A 19,817-nucleotide genomic window follows, 5' to 3' on the forward strand; every position below is an offset into this window, starting at 1 on the left:
AAGTAATTTCAGGCTTGCTTGAATCGTCTAAATATATTAGAGGCTTATTAGAAACTAGGGTGTGTTTTTTTTAAAGACAAGAAAAATAAATTAAAATGTGTACATTTTTATACTGAACAAGTACTGTATCTATTGCTGATTATTTTCATATTGGTAGCTTACATCACTTTATGGTAAAAGCTGCAGTATGTTAAGTACTTACCATCTGGACAATAGCATCCATCCAGGCAGTGCAAATTGCTCCCTAAACATTCTTTTTCATAAGTACAAGTTGGTGGGCAGCAGCTAATACAGTCCCGATGTACAAAATTCTCTTCACACTTTTCAGCTGAAATTTAAAACAGTATAAGTTTTAGAGTGTATGTATATATATATATATATATATATATATATATACATACTGCTCAAAAAAATTAAAGGAACACTTTGAAAACAAATCAGATCTCAATGGGGAGAAATATCATTCTGGATATCTATACTGATATGGACTGAGTAATGTTAGGAACAAAAGTATTCCATATCATATGGTGGAAATTAAAATGATCAACCTACAGAGGGCTGAATTCAAAGTAAAAGTGAAAAGATTATGAAGCAGGCTAGTCCACGTTGCTGAAATTTAATTGCAGCAACTCAAAATGGTATTCAGTAGTTTGTATGGACCCCACGTGCTTGTATGCATGCCTGACAATGCAGGGGCATGCTCCTACTGAGATGACAGATGGTGTCCTGGGGAATCTTCTCCTAGATTTGGACCATGGCATCAATGAGCTCCTGAACAGACTGACGCACAACCTGCGGTGTCAGATGGACTGAAACATAATTGTCCCAGAGATGTTCTATTGGATTTAGGTCAGGCGAGCGTGGGGGCCATTCAATGGTATCAATTCCTTCATCCTTCAGGAACTGGCTGCATACTCTTGCCACATGAGGCCGGGCATTGTTGCACATCAGAAGGAAGCCAGGACCAACTGCACCAGTGTAGGGTCTGACAAAGGGTCCAATGATTTCATTCAGATACCTAATGGCAGTCTGGGTGCCATTGTCTAGCCTGTAGAGGTCTGTGCGTAACTCCATGGATATGCCTTCCCAGACCCTCACTGACCCACCACCAAACCGGTCATGCTAAACGATGTTACAGGCAGCATAACGTTCTCCACGGCTTCTCCAGGCCTTTACACGTCTGTCAAATGTGCTCAGGGTGAACTGTAAAAAGCACAGGGTGCCAGTGAACCTGCCAATTCTGATGTTCAATTGCAAATGCCAATGGAGCTCCACGGTGCCGGACAGTGAGTACAAGGTCCACTAGGGAATGTCAGGCCCTCAGGCCACCCACAAGAAGTCTGTTTCTGATTGTTTGGTTAGAGACATTCACAGCAGTGGCCTGCTGGAGGTCATTTTGTAGGGCTCTGGCAGTGTCCATCCTGTTCCTCCTTGCACAAGGGAGCAGATACCGGTCCTGCTGATGGGTTAAGGGCCTTCTATCGCCCTGTCCAGCTCTCCTAGAGTAACTGCCTGTCTCCTGAAATCTCCTCCATGCTCTTGAGACTGTGCTGGGAGACACAGAAAACCTTCTGGCGAAAGCACGTATTGATGTGCCATCCTTGAGGAGTTGGACTGCCTGTGCAACTTCTATAGGGTCAAGGTATTACCTCATGCTAGCAGTTGTGACACTGACCCTAGCCAAATGCAAAACTAGCGAAAAACAGCCATAAAAGATGAGTAGGGAAAGAAAACGTCAGTGGTCTCCACCTGTAAAACCATTCCCATTTTGGAGGTCATCTTATTGTTGCCCATCTAGTGCACCAGTTGTTAATTTCATTAACACCAAAGCCGCTGAAACATTTTATATATACAGTGGGTACGGAAAGTATTCAGACCCCCTTAAATTTTTCACTCTTTGTTATATTGCAGCCATTTGCTAAAATCATTTAAGTTCATTCTTCTTCCTCATGAATGTACACACAGCACCCCATACTGACAGAAAAACACAGAATTGTTGACATTGTTGCAGATTTATTAAAAAAGAAAAACTGAAATATCACATGGTCCTAAGTATTCAGACCCTTTGCTGTGACACTCATATATTTAACTCAGGTGCTTTCCATTTCTTCTGATCATCCTTGAGATGGTTCTACACCTTCATTTGAGTCCAGCTGTGTTTGATTATACTGATTGGACTTGATTAGGAAAGCCACACACCTGTCTATATAAGACCTTCCAGAGCACAGTGGCCTCCATAATCCTCAAATGGAAGACGTTTGGGACGACCAGAACCCTTCCTAGAGCTGGCCGTCCGGCCAAACTGAGCTATCGGGGGAGAAGAGCCTTGGTGAGAGAGGTAAAGAAGAACCCAAAGATCACTGTGGCTGAGCTCCAGAGATGCAGTCAGGAGATGGGAGAAAGTTGTAGAAAGTCAACCATCACTGCAGCCCTCCACCAGTCGGGGCTTTATGGCAGAGTGGCCCGACGGAAGCCTCTCCTCAGTGTAAGACACATGAAAGCCCACATGGAGTTTGCTAAAAAAACACCTGAAGGACTCCAAGATGGTGAGAAATAAGATTCTCTGGTCTTATTTCCGTACCCACTGTATATATATATATATATATATATATATATATATATATATATATATATATATATATATATATAAAATCTTTAAAGTAGAACTATAGCCAAAACTTTTTATTTTTTATTTTGGCTAGCATAGGGCATGACAGTTTTTTTCTGCCATCTGTGTCCCATTGGGGAGATTTCCCTTTACTTCCTGTCCTGTAGCCAAACTCCCTTCAAATTAGGAAAATTAGGGAAATCCCTGCAAAGGAGGCTTTCCCTACAAATAAAGGAATAAAGGGAATCTCTTGGGACCTCCCAAGTCCCCATTGGACATTCCCCCCCCCCCCCCAATTAATGTTTTGGTGACAACCCAAAATGTAGGATTTTTTTAACTTTCACTTTCAATTATAATGGTAAATAGGACAAATAGAGAAGTTGAATCTTCCTTAGCCCCCGTTCACATAGGGGCGACGCTACTCTGAGGTCGCGGTGCGAGCAGCGCGCCGCTACCTCGGAGCGGCCGCCACGGACTTCATAACATTGAAGTCTATGGCGGTCGCCTCCGGGTCGCCCCAAAGAAGCTCCGGACCCTTTTTCTAGGTCGGAGCGACTTGTGTCGCTCCTATTAGAACGGGTCCGCAGCTTCCCTGTGGGAGGCGACCTGCGGCGACCTGTGAGGCGACCAGGTCGCCTCACAGGTCGCCCTAGTGTGAACCGGCACAACAGGTGCAGAGGTAGAAAGACCTGACAAGCATTCAAATCCATCTCCATTCTGTTCAAAACTAGAGAAAACTTTTGCCTTTAGTTATGCTTTAACTCTTGTGCACAATTTAGGTGATTAAAATATATAAATATATATTTATTACCGATTACTATACATTTGGCATAATTTACATTGCTACATATAATTGCAGTAAATGTTTTATAGCCATTAGACACCACTTACTGCATGCTGGGAAGTCTTCTCTCCAGTCTCGAATTGGATGGCCAGAATGAGAACATGCCCTTGCATATTCAATCACAGCACGGCAATATGTCTCATCATCATCATGTCTAAGGTAACAAAAATTCCATTAACATTATCTAGTTTTTTTAAAAGGTAATGGACACTTCTAAGCATTTCACTTTGTCATAAAGCTAACAGTTGCTAATATTGCAAGAGGGCAACATCAGGTTTTTTTTTGACAGTTTAAAAATTCATAGCAGTTACTGACTTAAGTGTAAAGGCAAAATATTTACTGTAACAATTACATTTATTTTACAGTTTTTGTGAAGACAAAATTTTCCTTTTGACTTGCCAAGGGCTGCACAAAATGGGCAGCATGAAGTCTTACAAAAGCCAGTTTGGCATTCCAGCCATAGGGCACCTTAAAGACATATCAAGTGTTATTTATAGGTACTTACTTGCATAGGTCATTCATACAGCTTGCAATGTAAGAATAAGGGTCAATGGTTTCGTGACAGCTCAGAAAAGGGAATTGTAAGAGCACCTGACATTTATGAAACATTGCCTGTATAAAAATAATATAAGAAAGTCACTTCACTGAGGTTACATGATAAAGAAGTTAGAATGAGCTCTGTGTTCTAAAATCTAATAGATCTAATGGTGAAATGATTGCTTTGCCATGCTCAGACATCCAATCAGGGTCATATAAAGAAAATGCCAGGGAAAAGACACATAATGTTTATAAAGATCTGAACAATGTCACGCAGAAGTCAAAGATGATAATTATGGTCAAAGGTATAGCTATAGCCACTATATAATTTGCAGTTTACTGGGGGAAAAGTTCACAAGTAACACATGCTTCAAAGACTAGACACTATACCCGATGCATGCAGTATCTTCTGTGAGTTTTATACTTGAGGCCAGCAGATGGCATGATGTACTTTGGAAGGTTTAAAAACCTTTTACAGGGAGTTTCTGGTTTTGGAGCATTACCAACCCCAATCAAGAGGATATACATACCCTCAAAATATTAGCTTCTGGTATATGCCCAAGAAAGGCTTTTCTACGAACAGCTACTGCAAATTGTAGCTGTTCTTTTAAATCAAACCAATATTCAACAGGCATAGACTTGCCTAAACAATGAGTATCACCTGATCAAAATGTGGATCTTTTAAAAATACATTCCATAATGTCTATGCAGATACAGAAATGTTCCCCCTGCTGATTAAAAGAGTTGCCTGCAAGTCTAGAAAGTGGGGTTGATTTACTAAAACTGGAGAGTGCAGAATCTGGTGCAGCTGTGCATGGTAGCCAATCAGCTTGTTCAATTTAGCTTTGAAAAAAAAAAACTGAAAGCTGATTGTTTTTTATTCAGAGCTGCACCAGATTCTGCACTCTTCAGCTTTAGTAAATCAACCCCAGTGACCCAAAATGTGCAAGCAGATTGTTATTTTCTTTTCAGCAATAAAAAGAATAAACAGCTTCCAGCCCTCCCAACTATACCTCCAAAAATATTTAATAGGGGTTGAGCATTGTGTTTACAAAAGGGGCATAATCAAAGGAAACCAAAGGGCACTACCCCATAGCAACAGATCAAGATGAGGATTCAGATTTGTTGCTGATTGTTGTAGGTGAAATGTATTACTATGGGATCACTGAGAAATGTAGTGCAAGAATACATATGAAAAAGCGGGTTAGCAACGTGCTGACGTCACCACGCTCTGCGAAATCCTGGAAGGACAGGTGATACTGCTTTAGTCGGCCGGCTTTTTTTTTTATGCTTTTGATCACTGCGCGGTTGTAAGTGCTATATTTTGATAATAAACCATTTTTAGGTTTTTACACTATGGCAAATCTTTTGTTATGTTTTATGGGGAGTGTCACCCTTGGAAAGGCTGCCAAACTGGATTAATGGTTGGAGGTATACAGAGGAGAGTCCTTATATTCCTTCAGAGATAAAGGTCTTGGTTGGGTTTTAACCCTAAGCACTGTGGACCCATTGAGGTCTATATTTCCGGTAAGCAGGTCATCCTGTCTTGGTGGTGGACATTACATTACAAGATTTTTCACAGGGGAAATGGATGTGTAAATTACATGGTTGGATATATACATGTTTTGTTGTACTTGCACAGGTGTTCAAATTATTTATGCTAATGGATCACTTTTTTGTTTTATAATGACACTAATTATGTTTTTAAGTCATAAATATTTTTAGTCTATGCTATTTTCACTTTATGTTAAATTTTTAGCGTAACTTATATTTTTTTAAATTGTTATTGGTCGATATCTCACTTTTGAGTTGCTGCTCTAAATTGTACACTATAGCGCAGTTTTGTTTTTTCCTGTATTACAAGAATACATATGATAATCTCATCCAAACCTACCTCATGAACAGTATCCACAGAACAAGGATTTGAGTATTCAGAGGAAGTTTCAACACAAATATGTTCATCTGGGATCTGAATGTACCAGCTGTTAGCAAACATAGCAATATCTTCTGTAATTTCTTCAGCTGTATAAAAAGAATTTGAGAATGTTATCTTATATAGGCAGAAAACACACTGGATACTGCCATGCTTCCTATGGCACATTCGAATAAGTATAAGTTAAGTACAAGTAAATTACAGAAACATTTTTGGCTTAACTTTAAATATGGAAATTTCAAAATGTGTTCCTTTTTTTGTTCAAGATAATACAGTCCTTGTCCCTGGAGATCATGTGCCTATTAGTCACCTTTACAAAATGATGTCATTATATATTCAGTAAATATTTAGCGCTGAATCAATCTTTGAGCATCAATAAACTATCTGTAAGCAGTGCTGTATTCTGGCCTAGGCCAACAAGGCCCAGGCCTAGGGCGGCACTTTGCAGAGGGGCAGCAAAAAATGTTTACATTATTTGTATAATGACTATGGGCTTCCTATTTATTATACAAATAAGTGAAATAATCCTATAATTACAATCAGTGGCAGCAAACACAAGTCCAAATATCTTAAAAGAGTAATCTTACTAATCCCGTGACATAAGGCTGTACTAATGGGCACTGATAAGGCTGCACTGATGGCCACTGATGAGGCCACACTGATATGCTGCACTGATGGGCAGTAAAGAGGTGGCACTGATAAGGCTGCACTGATGATGCTACACTGATGGGCACTGATTGACTGTGGTTATGATCTGTGGTTTACAGATGACAGAGTGGGTCATAAACAGCAAGGGGTGTGGCCTTTACAGGAAGGGGTGGGTCATATTTAAATTAGGGGGTGCACAAGTTTAGTAAGGCCTAGGGCAGCACAAAACCTAAATACGCCACTGTCTGTTAGGGCCAATTCAGACTTATCTGGTCCATTGTGGTGAGATCACATACACATGTTAAAAAGTGTTTTGACAAGCTTTAAAATTCATTGCATGAAGAGAGCCAATTAATTTATTTGTTCATACACTGAGAATAAGATTTGCACAAAATTTTCCAGTACAGTGCACCACAATGCATGGTAGTGTATCACTATGCATTCTGGTGCACGGCGACGCAGCTGCATTAGAGGTGCATGGAATTAGTGTATTGGGATTTCATTTAAAATAAACGGCACTACATCACAGTGTGTGTATTACAGTATTACAGTATGCGTGGTAACTCATGTTCAATCTGAATGGGCCCTTAGGCCCCTTTCACACATGCAGGCCATTCATTTCATCAGTTCAATCACGTTTTCTTTCAAAGAAAAAAACAGATCAAGTTTACATCAGTTTTTCATCAGTTTACATCATTTTCTTATTGGCAGTTCATTAGCTACTCATCAGTTTCTCATCGCCTGTTCATCAGCTGCTCATCAGTTTCTCATTGGTTTTTACATCAATTTTTTTACATCCACTACCAATGCAAAAACAGATGGAAAAACTGATTGTTTGCCCGTTTACATCCATTTTTCGTCCGTTTTAAATGAACAAAAATAGGGCTTTGATCCATTTACAAAAAATGGATGTTGACAGATGCCGATGTAAATTGATGTGAATGGATGATCATCCGTTTACATCCATTTTTTCTATAGAGATGCATTGATGTCTATTTTTTATCCATCAACAGATGGATGATAAACAGAAAAACATTCCGCATATGTAAAAGGGGCCTTATGGTTAAACTAGAGCAGAATCATAGGTGTGTCCAGCCTATTACATTAGAGCGTCCACCCCAAAGCTCAAGCACGCATACCTTTCTCTGCAGCCTTAGTTGCACTGGACAGTGAATGAATGGAAAGTGCTCTGTGCTGACCCGCTTCCTGTTCATTCACAACTCTGTTTACTATGCTTCAGGTATGAATGAACACAGTGAGTGAGTGTGTTCATTTAGAAAAGGAAGGGGCTGGTAAGAGAGAAGAGGAGGGAAGCTAGCAGCACTGTGGGGGACAACACAGGGGGAAGCTCAGGAGGGAGTCGGTAGTGATTAGGGTTTACCCAGACACACCTGGCATACCCCCTGAGCACACCTATGAGCAGAATATAAACAATAGTGTTGACCTCTTGATTGACATACAGTATCTCACAAAAGTGAGTACACCCCTCACATTTTAGCCATTCATGTCTAAACTGCTGGCAACAAAAGTGAGTACACCCCAAAGTCAAAATGTCCAAATTTGGCCCAAAGTGTCAATATTTTGTGTGGCAACCATTATTTTCCAGCACTGCCTTAACCCTCTTTGGCATTGAATTTCACCAGAGCTTCACAGGTTGCCACTGGAGTCCTCTTCCACTACTCCATGATGACATCATGGGGCTGGTGGATGCTAGAGACCTTGTGCTCCTCCACCTTCCATTTGAGGATGCCCCACAGATGCTCAATAGGTTTTATGTCTGGAGACATGCTTGGCCAGTCCATCACCTTTACCCTCACAGCTTCTTTAGCAAGGTCGTCTTAGAGGTGTGTTTGGGGTCGTTATCTTGGAAGACTGCCCTGCTGCCTATCGTCCGAAGGGAGGGGATCATGCTCTGCTTCAGTATGTCACAGTACATGTTGGCATTCATGGTTCCCTCAATAAACTGTAGTTCCCCAGTGCTGGCAGCACTCGTGCAGCCCCAGACCATGACACTCCCACGACCGTGCTTGACTGTAGGCAAGATACACTTGTCTTTGTACTCCTCACCTGGTTGCCGCTACACACGCTTAACACCATCTGAACCAAATAAGTTTATCTTAGTCTCATCAGACCACAGAACATAGTTCCAGTAATCCATGTCCTTAGTCTGCTTATCTTCCGCAAACTGTTTGCGGGCTTTCTTGTGCATCATTTTTAGAAGAGGCTTCCTTCTAAGACGAGAGCCATGCAGACCAATTTGTTGCTGTGTGCAGCGTATGGTCTAAGCGCTGACAGGCTGACCCCCCCCTCCCCCCCCACCCCTTTAACCTCTTTAGCAATGCTGGCAGCACTCATACTTCTATTTTCTAAAGAAAACCTCTGGATATGATACTGAGCACGTGTACTCAACTTCTTTGGTCGACCATGGCGAGGCCTGTACTGAGTGGAACCTGTCCTGGTAAACCGCTGGCCACCATGCTGCAGCTCAGTTACAGGATCTTGGCAATCTTCTTATAGCCTAGGCCATCTTTAGGTAGAGCAACATTTATTCAGATCCTCAGAGAGTTCTTTGCTATGAGGGGCCATGTTGAACTTCCAGTGACCAGTATGAGAGAGTGAGAGCGATAACACCAAATTTAACACACCTGCTCCCCATTCACACCTGAGACCTTCTAACACTAACGAGTCATATGACACTGGGAGGGAAAATGGCTAGTTGGGCCCAATTTGGACATGTTCACTTAGGGGTGTACTCACTTTTGTTGAATGTGGTTTAGACATTAATGGCTGTGTGTTGAGTTATATTGAGGGGACAGAAATTTACACTGTTATACAGTGTCATTTCTTCAGTGTTGTCACATAAAAACATATAATAAAATATTTACAAAAATGTGAGGGGTGTACTCGTTTTTGTGAGATACTGTATAAGGGTGGTACAGAGAAGACCAGCTGCCATTGTTATGGTTTTATATATAGGTGCATGCCTTAAAAACTTTTTTGTTGTATTGTATTATTAGGTTATGGAATAATAAAGATGTGATTGGCATTCATTAGGTAATATGCTTAACTGTCTATTGGCTGTGCCATTTATATAGTATTTTCTGTAGTGTACAATAGAGGAGTAGAATCTTAGCCAGATTTTTAACATTTTGTAGATTTCTATACTGTATTTATACCGGCAGCTCCTCCTCTTTACGTTTATATAATTATAATATTGGGAGGTCAGGGGACTTTGTGGTACACTTTTAAAATATTTTTATATTTCCTTAGGGTACGCCATGTGAAGAATAGGGTAATGGGGCTACTCTGAGTAAAGTAAAGCGAAGGCTAGAACCTCTGCAGAATTCTACACCCACCACAGCAGCATCCTTTCTGACTCTTCCACAGCTACCAGAGTGGAATTAAAAATATTCCCAAATCATCCCCCATCTTCAGCATCTTAATGCAACTTAGAAAAACTGCTGGCTCGCAACTGCATCCATTCCAGCTCATGGACTGATCCCTGTTCCACAAGTTTATGACCTGTGCTACAACACATTGGCAGGGCCGGACTGGGAATACAATTCAGCCCTGGAAATAATTTCATACCAGCCCCATAGCATTATTATACCGGCCCAACAGCATAACGCCATTATTTTCTTGTTCATAATAGGGAAAACCATGCATTTTAAAGCACATTTGAAGAGTGTATTATATATAGATAAGACAGACATGAAAGCACATAGGGCTTTATAAATATAAGAGCAAACTTCTTTCCAGGCTCCCTCTCAGAGACTGCAGACACGATAAAAGACAAGAGATGGTCAGAGGCTACAGACATGTTACAGGAGCTCGTTAGAGGCTGCGGACATGGTACAGGAGCTTGTCAGAGGTTGTGGACATGGTACAGGAGATGATCAGAGGTTGCAGACATGGTACAGGAGATGTCATGGGCTGCGGACATGGTACAGGAGAGGTCATGGGCTGCGGACATGGTACAGGAGAGGTCATGGGCTGTGGACATGGTACAGGAGAGGTCATGGGCTGCTGACATGTAACAGGAGATGATCAAAGGTTGCAGACATGGTACAGGAGATGTCATGGGCTGCTGACATGTAACAGGAGATGATCAAAGGTTGCAGACATGGTACAGGAGATGTCATGGGCTGCGGACATGTAACAGGAGATGTCATGGGCTGCGGACATGTAACAGGAGATGCAGGGGCTGCGGACATGTAACAGGAGATGCAGGAGCTGCGGACATGTTACAAAAGATGCAGGGGCTGCGGACATGTAACAGGAGATGCAGGGGCTGCGGACATGGTACAGGAGATGCAGGGGCTGCAGACATGTAACAGGAGATGCAGGGGCTGCGGACATGTAACAGGAGATGCAGGGGCTGCGGAAATGTAACAGGAGATGCAGGGGCTGCGAACATGGTACAGGAGATGCAGGGGCTGCGGACATGGTACAGGAGATGCAGGGGCTGCGGACATGTTACAGGAGATGCAGGGGCTGCGGACATGTTACAGGAGATGCAGGGGCTGCGGACATGTAACAGGAGATGCAGGGGCTGCGGACATGGTACAGGAGATGCAGGGGCTGCGGACATGGTACAGGAGATGCAGGGGCTGCGGACATGGTACAGGAGATGCAGGGGCTGCGGACATGTTACAGGAGATGCAGGGGCTGCGGACATGGTACAGGAGATGCAGGGGCTGCGGACATGTTACAGGAGATGCAGGGGCTGCGGACATGGTACAGGAGATGCAGGGGCTGCGGACATGGTACAGGAGATGCAGGGGCTGCGGACATGGTACAGGAGATGCAGGGGCTGCGGACATGTTACAGGAGATGCAGGGGCTGTGGACATGTTACAGGAGATGCAGGGGCTGCGGACATGTTACAGGAGATGCAGGGGCTGCGGACATGGTACAGGAGATGCAGGAGCTGCGGACATGGTACAGGAGATGCAAGGGCTGTGGACATGGTACAGGAGATGCAGGGGCTGCGGACATGTTACAGGAGATGCAGGGGCTGCGGACATGGTACAGGAGATGCAGGGGCTGCGGACATGGTACAGGAGATGCAGGGGCTGCGGACATGGTACAGGAGATGCAGGGGCTGCGGACATGGTACAGGAGATGCAGGGGCTGCGGACATGGTACAGGAGGTGATCAGAGGTTGCGGACATGGTACAGGAGGTGATCAGAGGTTGCGGAGATGGTACAGGAGGTGATCAGAGGTTGCGGAGATGGTACAGGAGGGGATCAGAGGTTGCGGACATGGTACAGGAGGTGATCAGAGGTTGCGGACATGGTACAGGTGCCTGAAGAGGAGAGGGGGGCAACTAGAACATATTACACCCTGAATATTGGGGGAGCTACACTCAGATTGAAATTCATCTGTTCCCTGCTGAACTAAAGAAATCTCAATGTATGAGTAGCCAGCTTTACCTTATTCCTTCCTCCTGTAGGCTTCCTCCAGTGCTGTAACTTGTCCCCTTCAGCTTCTATGTAGAGTACTGGCTGTGGTCACACTCCAGCCACCCAATCATCCTATACAGGGTTAATGTCCCTGTATTATATGTGATGATGTCAGGACTTTGTGTGGAGGAAGAGAGCACTGGAGCTGGCTGCAACATGGAATAAGGTAAAAGAGGCATTTCTCCCCCTCCTCCTTCCCACACCTACACTGCATGGGTGGACTTTTTTTTTATACTTTCCTATAGTTGGCTCTGTTATGTAATTACATTCAGTGCTGTTTATACTTCGATTTTTCTAATAGGTTAGGAATATGCTTAGACATCTGAGGTGATACATAGATGTATTCCATATACATACTATAACTTATTATATAAGATGTGTGTGGAATACATCTATATATCACCTCAGATGTCACAGTATATTCCTAACCTATTCAAGAAAGTCTCTGTCTGTCTCTCTTAGTAAAGCTGCAATGTAAGGTGCAGGTCAGGTTTACACACAGCATAGTAAAGGGTAGAAGGCAGAGAAGGTCAGGACTCACTGGGAGAAGATGAAGGCTGCCATCCATCTGTCCTCTCAGATCTTCATATAGGGAGAGATATGTGCAGGGCAGGAAGCAATGATCGGGGCTGCTGTCTGTGTAACTTCTTCGAGCTCCGCCCACCTGTACTGGAGCTCCGTGAAAGCCCCGACTCAGCCAGCTGACAAAAAGAGGCGTGGCTGCACTGCAAAAGCATATCACTCCGCCAGACACCAGTTCTAATGAAGTGGGCGGCACCCGGCCGGCGGCCGCTGCTCTTGTGAGAAAAAAAAAAAAAAACATCCCTCAGCAGCTCAATAGCCGATAGCAGCCCCAGGGCAGCCGGCCTCCCGGGGAATTTCCCGCTATCCCGGCAAGCCAGTCCGGCCCTGCACATTGGTGGGTAAAGAAACCCAGCACACAGGCTCATAGTGTAGTAATTAAAAACCATATAATTTATTAAATTAAGTAAAAGATGCACTCACAAAGTTAGTCAAGGAAGCAAGTTAAGCATGCAAACTTCTAAACTGGAACTTGCTCATAACAATTTAGCTTAACTGCACAGGCCACAAACCCTAAACCTTTCACCCTCCTGCAACAAGAATTCCTCCTGCAAGCTCAGAGACTGATTCAGGATACTGATATGTGAAACCAATATTATCTTTGCCCAGTTTTGGGGAACAAATAGGTGTTATATGACCAATCAACACCGGTCCAGACTTTAGAGATTACAAGGATTGGAACATTTCTGGTTTCTAAGTATCAAACCATCCCCATTGATTAAAAAAAATATGCAAATCAATACAAATTGGCATAGCGCTACATAGCATGTAAAATGAAACCTGTCATGAAACAAACAAGTTGGCTACTGTTTGGTATGCAGATCTGGAGTTCAGATATTTCATGCTGTTTTCAGGTCAGCGGCTCAAAATGTACTGATGTCAGAAGCAACCTGGCAGCTAGCAGTTTCAGAACAAGGTCAGCCATGGGAGTACATGGGAGTACACATATTCATCTCATAACAGCTTTAATTTAGAATACCATTCCAATAATAACTTTTCAACTTTTCAGTGTGGAGCTGCCTCTGAAAGAGGAGACAATAACCCTTTTGATTACGGTGTCATAGACACAGCAGCTTGGGATATATTCCCACTCAACACTAGTACACAGCAAAAACCCTGAAGAAAGGGGAGTCTCTGTTCCCCCGAAACGCATTGGCTCAACCATTTGTTGTTTCTTTCAATAAAAGGACTATAAATTCACCTCCACTCTGCTTTTCATTGGATATCGAGTGCTCCTTTTAACTACCCTTACTGCTCAATAAGTATTCATCCCAGAATGAAGATACAGACATAACATAAAGCATGCAAAAACAAGCACATGTGAGAAATAAAGCTTTGAACGCTGTCAGTAGCTACTTCTCTGTCTGTTCTGCCTATGCTTGAATATAACCTGCTAAACCACTAGCATAACTATAAGGAAGGTACCTAAGGTACCTAGAGGTGTCTGCACAATAATTTAAACTCTTCGAGCTCAGAAACCAAAGGCTTTCAGCTAGGCACTATTCCAATTTGAAGCCAAGGTTTATAAAATTGAGTGCCCTTGGGTTTGGGGCTGCTAAGGGCATACTCAAATGTACAGGTATCCATGGGTAAAAGCTTTATAGTCATTTTAACAATGTAGAAAGTTTAACGCAAGCAGTGGTTAACTTTAGGTTTTTGGCCCTACATACTTACTTTAGCTAATACAAAGGGAGCATTTGGGCTTATACTATAGAAGAAGTAGTTAGTGTCTAATATGCACAGGAAAAGAACTGGGAACTATTGAAAAGAGGCTTTGCCCATAGGGTCCCCAAGATAAATAAGAGTGATAACCCAAACTGTAAGACTTTTCCTACACATGTATTATCAGGTTTTGGATAAACTAGCCATTCAAGATCTCAAAGCTAATAGCTTTCAAAGTTCATATTACAAATTAGCTCACAAACACACCAAGACACAGCCTAAGCTTTCAATAATGTCATGTGATAAAAAATGTACTCACTCCAATAAATAAAACGTAAACATTTTAAGAACTAAAGCACATGACATATATTTTAGTATTGAGGGGTTACTTCATTAAAAGCTGGTATTTCAGTTTATGTAGCTCCTGAAATGTCAAATCACCTGACACTGTATTTTTGTTCTCTGAACTTAAATTCCTGGGTCTGCAAACCTGCTTTGGCCATTATGAGATGTTCCCACTGTCTTTCGCGGATATTTCTTTCATTATATAGTATGGGAAATGCAACAGAAGGCACTAGAACATACAGCAATAAGTGGAAATGCCCAAAACTGCCAAGTGGATAGGAATAAAGTCGAATATTATGGAATGAAGAACTGACTGTTGGAACATCTAAGACCCAAACCAACCACCCATAATTATCTATTTTAGGTGAATTAACCTGTGATCATTTATTTCTACTGCCATGTGCAATGCAATACAATATAGAAGATGGACAGAGTTTGCAATCAATACAAGGTTTTTGAAGGAATATGCAGCCTGAGTGAGAAGATGCTACAATAATCTTATTGCTTACTGTGTTGTACTGTAAGGTCATCTGTCCAGTTGCCATTAAAGTTTCCACACAGGCCACAAGGTTTCCCTTTATGATCTTCTGTCAGCTTGATATATATTCCGGATCCACCATCCCAGGCAAGAGAAAATCCAAAGGTAGTCTTCACAAGTATATAGTCAGCCAGCCTCTCAATAAATACATTTTCCACTGTCTGTGGCAACATCACCCTGGCAGTGAACAATAGAAATTCATATTTAAAGACAGCCAGTTGCCAAAATCATCTTTTAGTTAGCTCCATCTAAACAATGCACTTCTTTCTACCTTACAGTAAGTGTACTACTACAAGTGAGTGCCACTAATCCCTTCCCCCCAATCACTGCTGCCACCACCATTACCACCACTGCCACTGATCCCTTTCCCCCCCTCCACCACCACCACTACCACTGACCCCATCCCCACCACTACCACTGCAGTCACTGATCTCTTTCCCACCATCACCACTGCTGCCACTAATCCCATCTCCCCCACCACCTCTGCCACTGATCCCATTCCTCCCACCACTGCCACTGATCCCATCACCCCCACCACTGCCACCAATCCCATCCAACACTGCTGCCATTGACCCCATCCAGGGGTGTAACCACAGGGGTCACAGTTGTGACTTGGCCCCATGCTCCAAGGTGCCTGTATGGCTCCCTGCAGGCCTGGATAGCAGGGGTGGTGGGGGCAGTATTCTCCCTGCCGCAGACATTCCATGGCTGCAGGAGGAAAATGGAGGGATTGGTTTCTTTATGCTGCCCATTCTATTCAGCTTATTTCTGCTGCCTCTGAGACCCATGTGCTCTCCCTTGCTCCCCCCCTCCCCCTGTGCTCTCTCCCAGCCTCCCCCTATTCCCCCACAGTGCTGCCTGCTTCTCCCCTCCCGTTTTCATTCATTTTCTTATATTAAGTTGTAAGAGTGTTTTTAAAAAAAAAAAAGTGGGTGCACTGAAGTACTTCATGGGATGCCAAGTGGGTGGGCCCAGTGGAATGTTGGTGGTCAGGCCAGTGGGGGGGGGGGCTGCAAATGTATCAATTAGAGCATTGAAACAAACCATTCACCACTGGCAGAAGTGCTTACAATGATCAGCTTTTTTTTTGTTTATATAAAACCTTTATCTTACAAGGGAAAAAAAAACTGTTGCTGAAACTGCTTATGTTTGGCTTCAATGTGTTAGTGTATCTAAATCTGCTAGTACTTCTAACACAACCCTCCCCCCAGACTGACAATGCTGCTGTCCGAAGGTGCCCCTGTGCTCCTTCATCCAGAGTGGAAGCACGCTAATACAGGAGGTGTGTTATTGGCAAGATCACCAGGTGAAAACACACGAGGGAAAGGCCTAAAAAAAAGAAAGAGAACAAATGCAGCCACCACATCTAATGATTGGTAAGCTGCAAAATATAACATTTTTTGTTGGGGTTTAACACCACTGCAACAAGATGCTTTCTTACCTTACACCTCCTTTCCTCACTTCGTAACCAGAAACTGTGATCTCCTCTTGGCTTGAGAAAAACATACTGATTGATCGTTTACAAGTATAAACAGAACCCTCACAAATAGGGCTGTTGTGAACCTAATAAAAACATAAAACATGTAAAGGGTATTTCGGGATGTACACAGGAACAGCATTTGTGTTATTCATATGTCACTGATGATTGCAAACAATTGTCTTTTTGTAGTAATGATTGGTAGCCAGAGATCATGTGACCCACCCTGCCTAGACTGGGAGCTGGGTAAAATTTATTTTAGTTATGGTAAGTAGGAAAATCCTTTTTTGTTTTACTGTGATTTGGCACATTTGATATATATGGATTAAAATGACAGGCCAACTTTATCCACTTAAGGATCGGAAGGTTTTACCCCCTTAATGACCAGGCCATTTTTTTGCAATATGGCGCTGCGTTACTTTCACTGACAATTGCACGGTCATGCAACGCTGTACCCAAATAAGATTTATGTCCTTTTTTCCCACAAATAGAGCTTTCTTTTGGTGGTATTTGATCACCTCTGCGGTTTTTATTTTTTGCGCTATAAACAAAAAAAAAAGCGACCATTCTGAAAAATAATATTTTTTTACTTTCTGCTATAAAACATTCCCAATAAAAAAAATAAAAAAATCAAATTTCATCATTTTAGGCCAATATGCATTCTGATACATATTTTTAGTAAAAAAAAAAAAATCCCAATAAGTGTATATTGATCGCGTCTACAAACTAGGGGAAAGATTTATGTCATTTTTATTTTTTTACCAGTAATGGCGGAGATCAGCGATTTTTAGTGGGACTGCGACATTGCGGCTGACAGATCAGACACCTAACTGACACTTTTGACACCTTTGGGGGGACCAGTGCTAAAAATATGCACTGTTACTGTACTAATGACACTGGCAGGAAAGGTTTAACATCAGGGGTGATCAAAGGGTTAAATGTGTGCCATGTGGGGTGCTTTCTAACTGTGTGGGGGGTTTACTTATTGGATGAACACAGAGACCTGTGTTCCTAAATAGGAGGAACATGGGATCCCTGTGTTCATCACTGACAGAGCAGCAATCTGCCGTGTTTACTCGGCAGACCGCCGTTCTGTCTCCATGGGAGTGATCGCGGGTGCCTTGCAGACATCGAGCCCACCGGACCTGCTGATTGGCTCCCCTTCTAGCCAATCAGCGCATGTGCGTGCCTTCGGGGTTGCGCACGTGCCCTCACTATCTGCTACACAAAGGGTACATTGTTTCGGGTAACAGACCTGACCTGCCACAGTATAATAACTATGGCGGCTGGTCGGCAAGTGGTTAAAGGGAACAGAGAACCATATGATCATAACAACACTTTAGTACGGCAGCTTTGTGAAAATGAGGAATGAGCAAAGTGATTCTGGCAAATTGCAGATTTTGCCATCTGTGAAATTTTACTAAAGTAGAAACTTTTAAATTCACTAATTAAGCTGTTTAGATAAAATTTCCTTGGAAAGAAATCATCTGCCCTTTCTTTCTTTTGGGAGGGTTGTTTTTATTGTGTATTTAGACTAGTTTGTTCATTTAATTTAGTTTTTTTTCTCCGCTTTTCTTTTTCACGGAGCGGATGACACTTGTGTCATCTGCTCCGTATGTCCGCATATCATCCCATCAGTTTGCAGATGATATACAGACATAATGTATGTCTATGGGCATTGCGGATGTCAGCAGATGACACCGCTGACATCCGATTTTGCATCCGTTCCGTTTTTTGAACAGAAGAAAAATAGGGTTCTGTTCCGTTCCAAAAAACGGAACAGAACTGAAAGGAAGAAAATCGGATGTCAGGGGATGGTCAGCCGCTGACATCCGCAATGCCATTGACATTCATTATGTCCATATATCATCCGCAAAAAAATAGGATGATTTGCGGACATGCGGAACGCCCGTGTGAAAGAGCCCTAAGTGTTCTTTGTATATGTGCTTTTTTGCTGTCACTTTTACATGTATTTTCCTTTTTGTTGCTGTTTGTGCTTTTTTTTTTCTGTGAAAAATATGAGACTAATGGAGGGCTTGTTTTATTCTAAAAACAGGTCCAGGATAATTGGAATTTCCAGAACATTCAGGAGACATTTAAAACCTATTGCACTCTTAAAGACTCCATAACCCACCTCACCTTAATTACACAGCCCCCCCCCCCCCCCCCCACCAACTTCAATGAATTCTGACCAAAACAGCAAAACATTGCTGAAATATCTTGGTTTTTCCCAAAATTTCAGAGAAATGAAAACTCAAATAATGTACCTATTCCCGGTAAAGGTTCATAAGCTATACATTTCAAAAAGGAAACAGGTAGACTTCACTGTGTCCTCGTTTTACTACTTAATTTTGAACTTGAACTTGAACTTACTTACCCATATGGTATACAGAGGCACAGGATTACTGCAATCTCTGGCAAATATGTAGGAGCAGTTTCCCGGAAAATAAAAGTAGATACCATCAAATGTTTCAAAATTGTATTGACCCCAACTTCTGCAAATCCCATCTCTTTCTTTGCCAGGGTTTGGTACTGTGAGACATAGATAGAGAAAATATTCTGTTACAAAGCACAAAAAACAGCATCCATATTTAAAGCCATTTCATTCATATTGTTTGGTGTACTGTACATCATAGCCCTAGTATATATCCTACAACACCTATGGAATTAGAGTATATTAACAAAGAAATATTTTAACAAAGATTTAAAAGATAAAAAAAAACATATTTGATTGGGTCTTGGGTCTATGCTGTAATATGGAGAGATTTCCATTGTGTCCTAGTAATCAAAAGGAGGACCTCCTTCACATTGTTCATATTATCTTATGAACTGAAGATTGATCTGAGAAACATAGTTGTCCAGTGTTATTTTATGCCCACCATATTTTATAAAGAAAATAGGAAGCTGTAGTAATGCCCCATACACACGTGCAGATTATCTGCAGACTTTTGTCTGCAGACTTACCAAAACCATATAATATGAGGTCAAACCTAAACACTTTCAATTTGCATGCAATCCGGCAGGCCCTTGCACTACATAGAAAAGGTAAATCTGCAGACAAAAGTCTGCAGATAATCTGCACGTGTGTATGGGGCATAAGAGGTAAAATTTAAGCGGTGTCAAATGTATCCCAGAGTACAGAGACTATGGACCTGCTTTACTGTAGTGGAAAATTGAA

General features: G+C 42.3%; 1 protein-coding gene across 1 annotated transcript in view; it reads right to left on the reverse strand.

The window, feature by feature from the left end:
* Positions 1 to 19,034, reverse strand: part of OTOGL (otogelin like) — a 234,872-nt gene extending 215,838 nt beyond the window's left edge. Inside the window, exons 1-7 of the mRNA XM_082255665.1 lie at positions 19,017 to 19,034; positions 16,604 to 16,725; positions 15,134 to 15,339; positions 5,884 to 6,011; positions 3,958 to 4,064; positions 3,500 to 3,606; positions 203 to 328 (exon numbers count right to left, since the gene is read on the reverse strand). Of these exons, the coding sequence (XP_082111791.1) occupies positions 203 to 328; positions 3,500 to 3,606; positions 3,958 to 4,064; positions 5,884 to 6,011; positions 15,134 to 15,339; positions 16,604 to 16,668 (739 nt within the window). The 5' untranslated portion in view covers positions 16,669 to 16,725; positions 19,017 to 19,034. The remainder of the gene's footprint in view (positions 1 to 202; positions 329 to 3,499; positions 3,607 to 3,957; positions 4,065 to 5,883; positions 6,012 to 15,133; positions 15,340 to 16,603; positions 16,726 to 19,016) is intronic.
* Between the last annotated feature and the right edge of the window lie 783 nt (positions 19,035 to 19,817).

The sequence above is a fragment of the Pelophylax lessonae genome, assembly GCF_965119305.1.
Source record: "Pelophylax lessonae genome assembly, chromosome: 4".
NCBI classification, from domain to species: domain Eukaryota; kingdom Metazoa; phylum Chordata; class Amphibia; order Anura; family Ranidae; genus Pelophylax; species Pelophylax lessonae.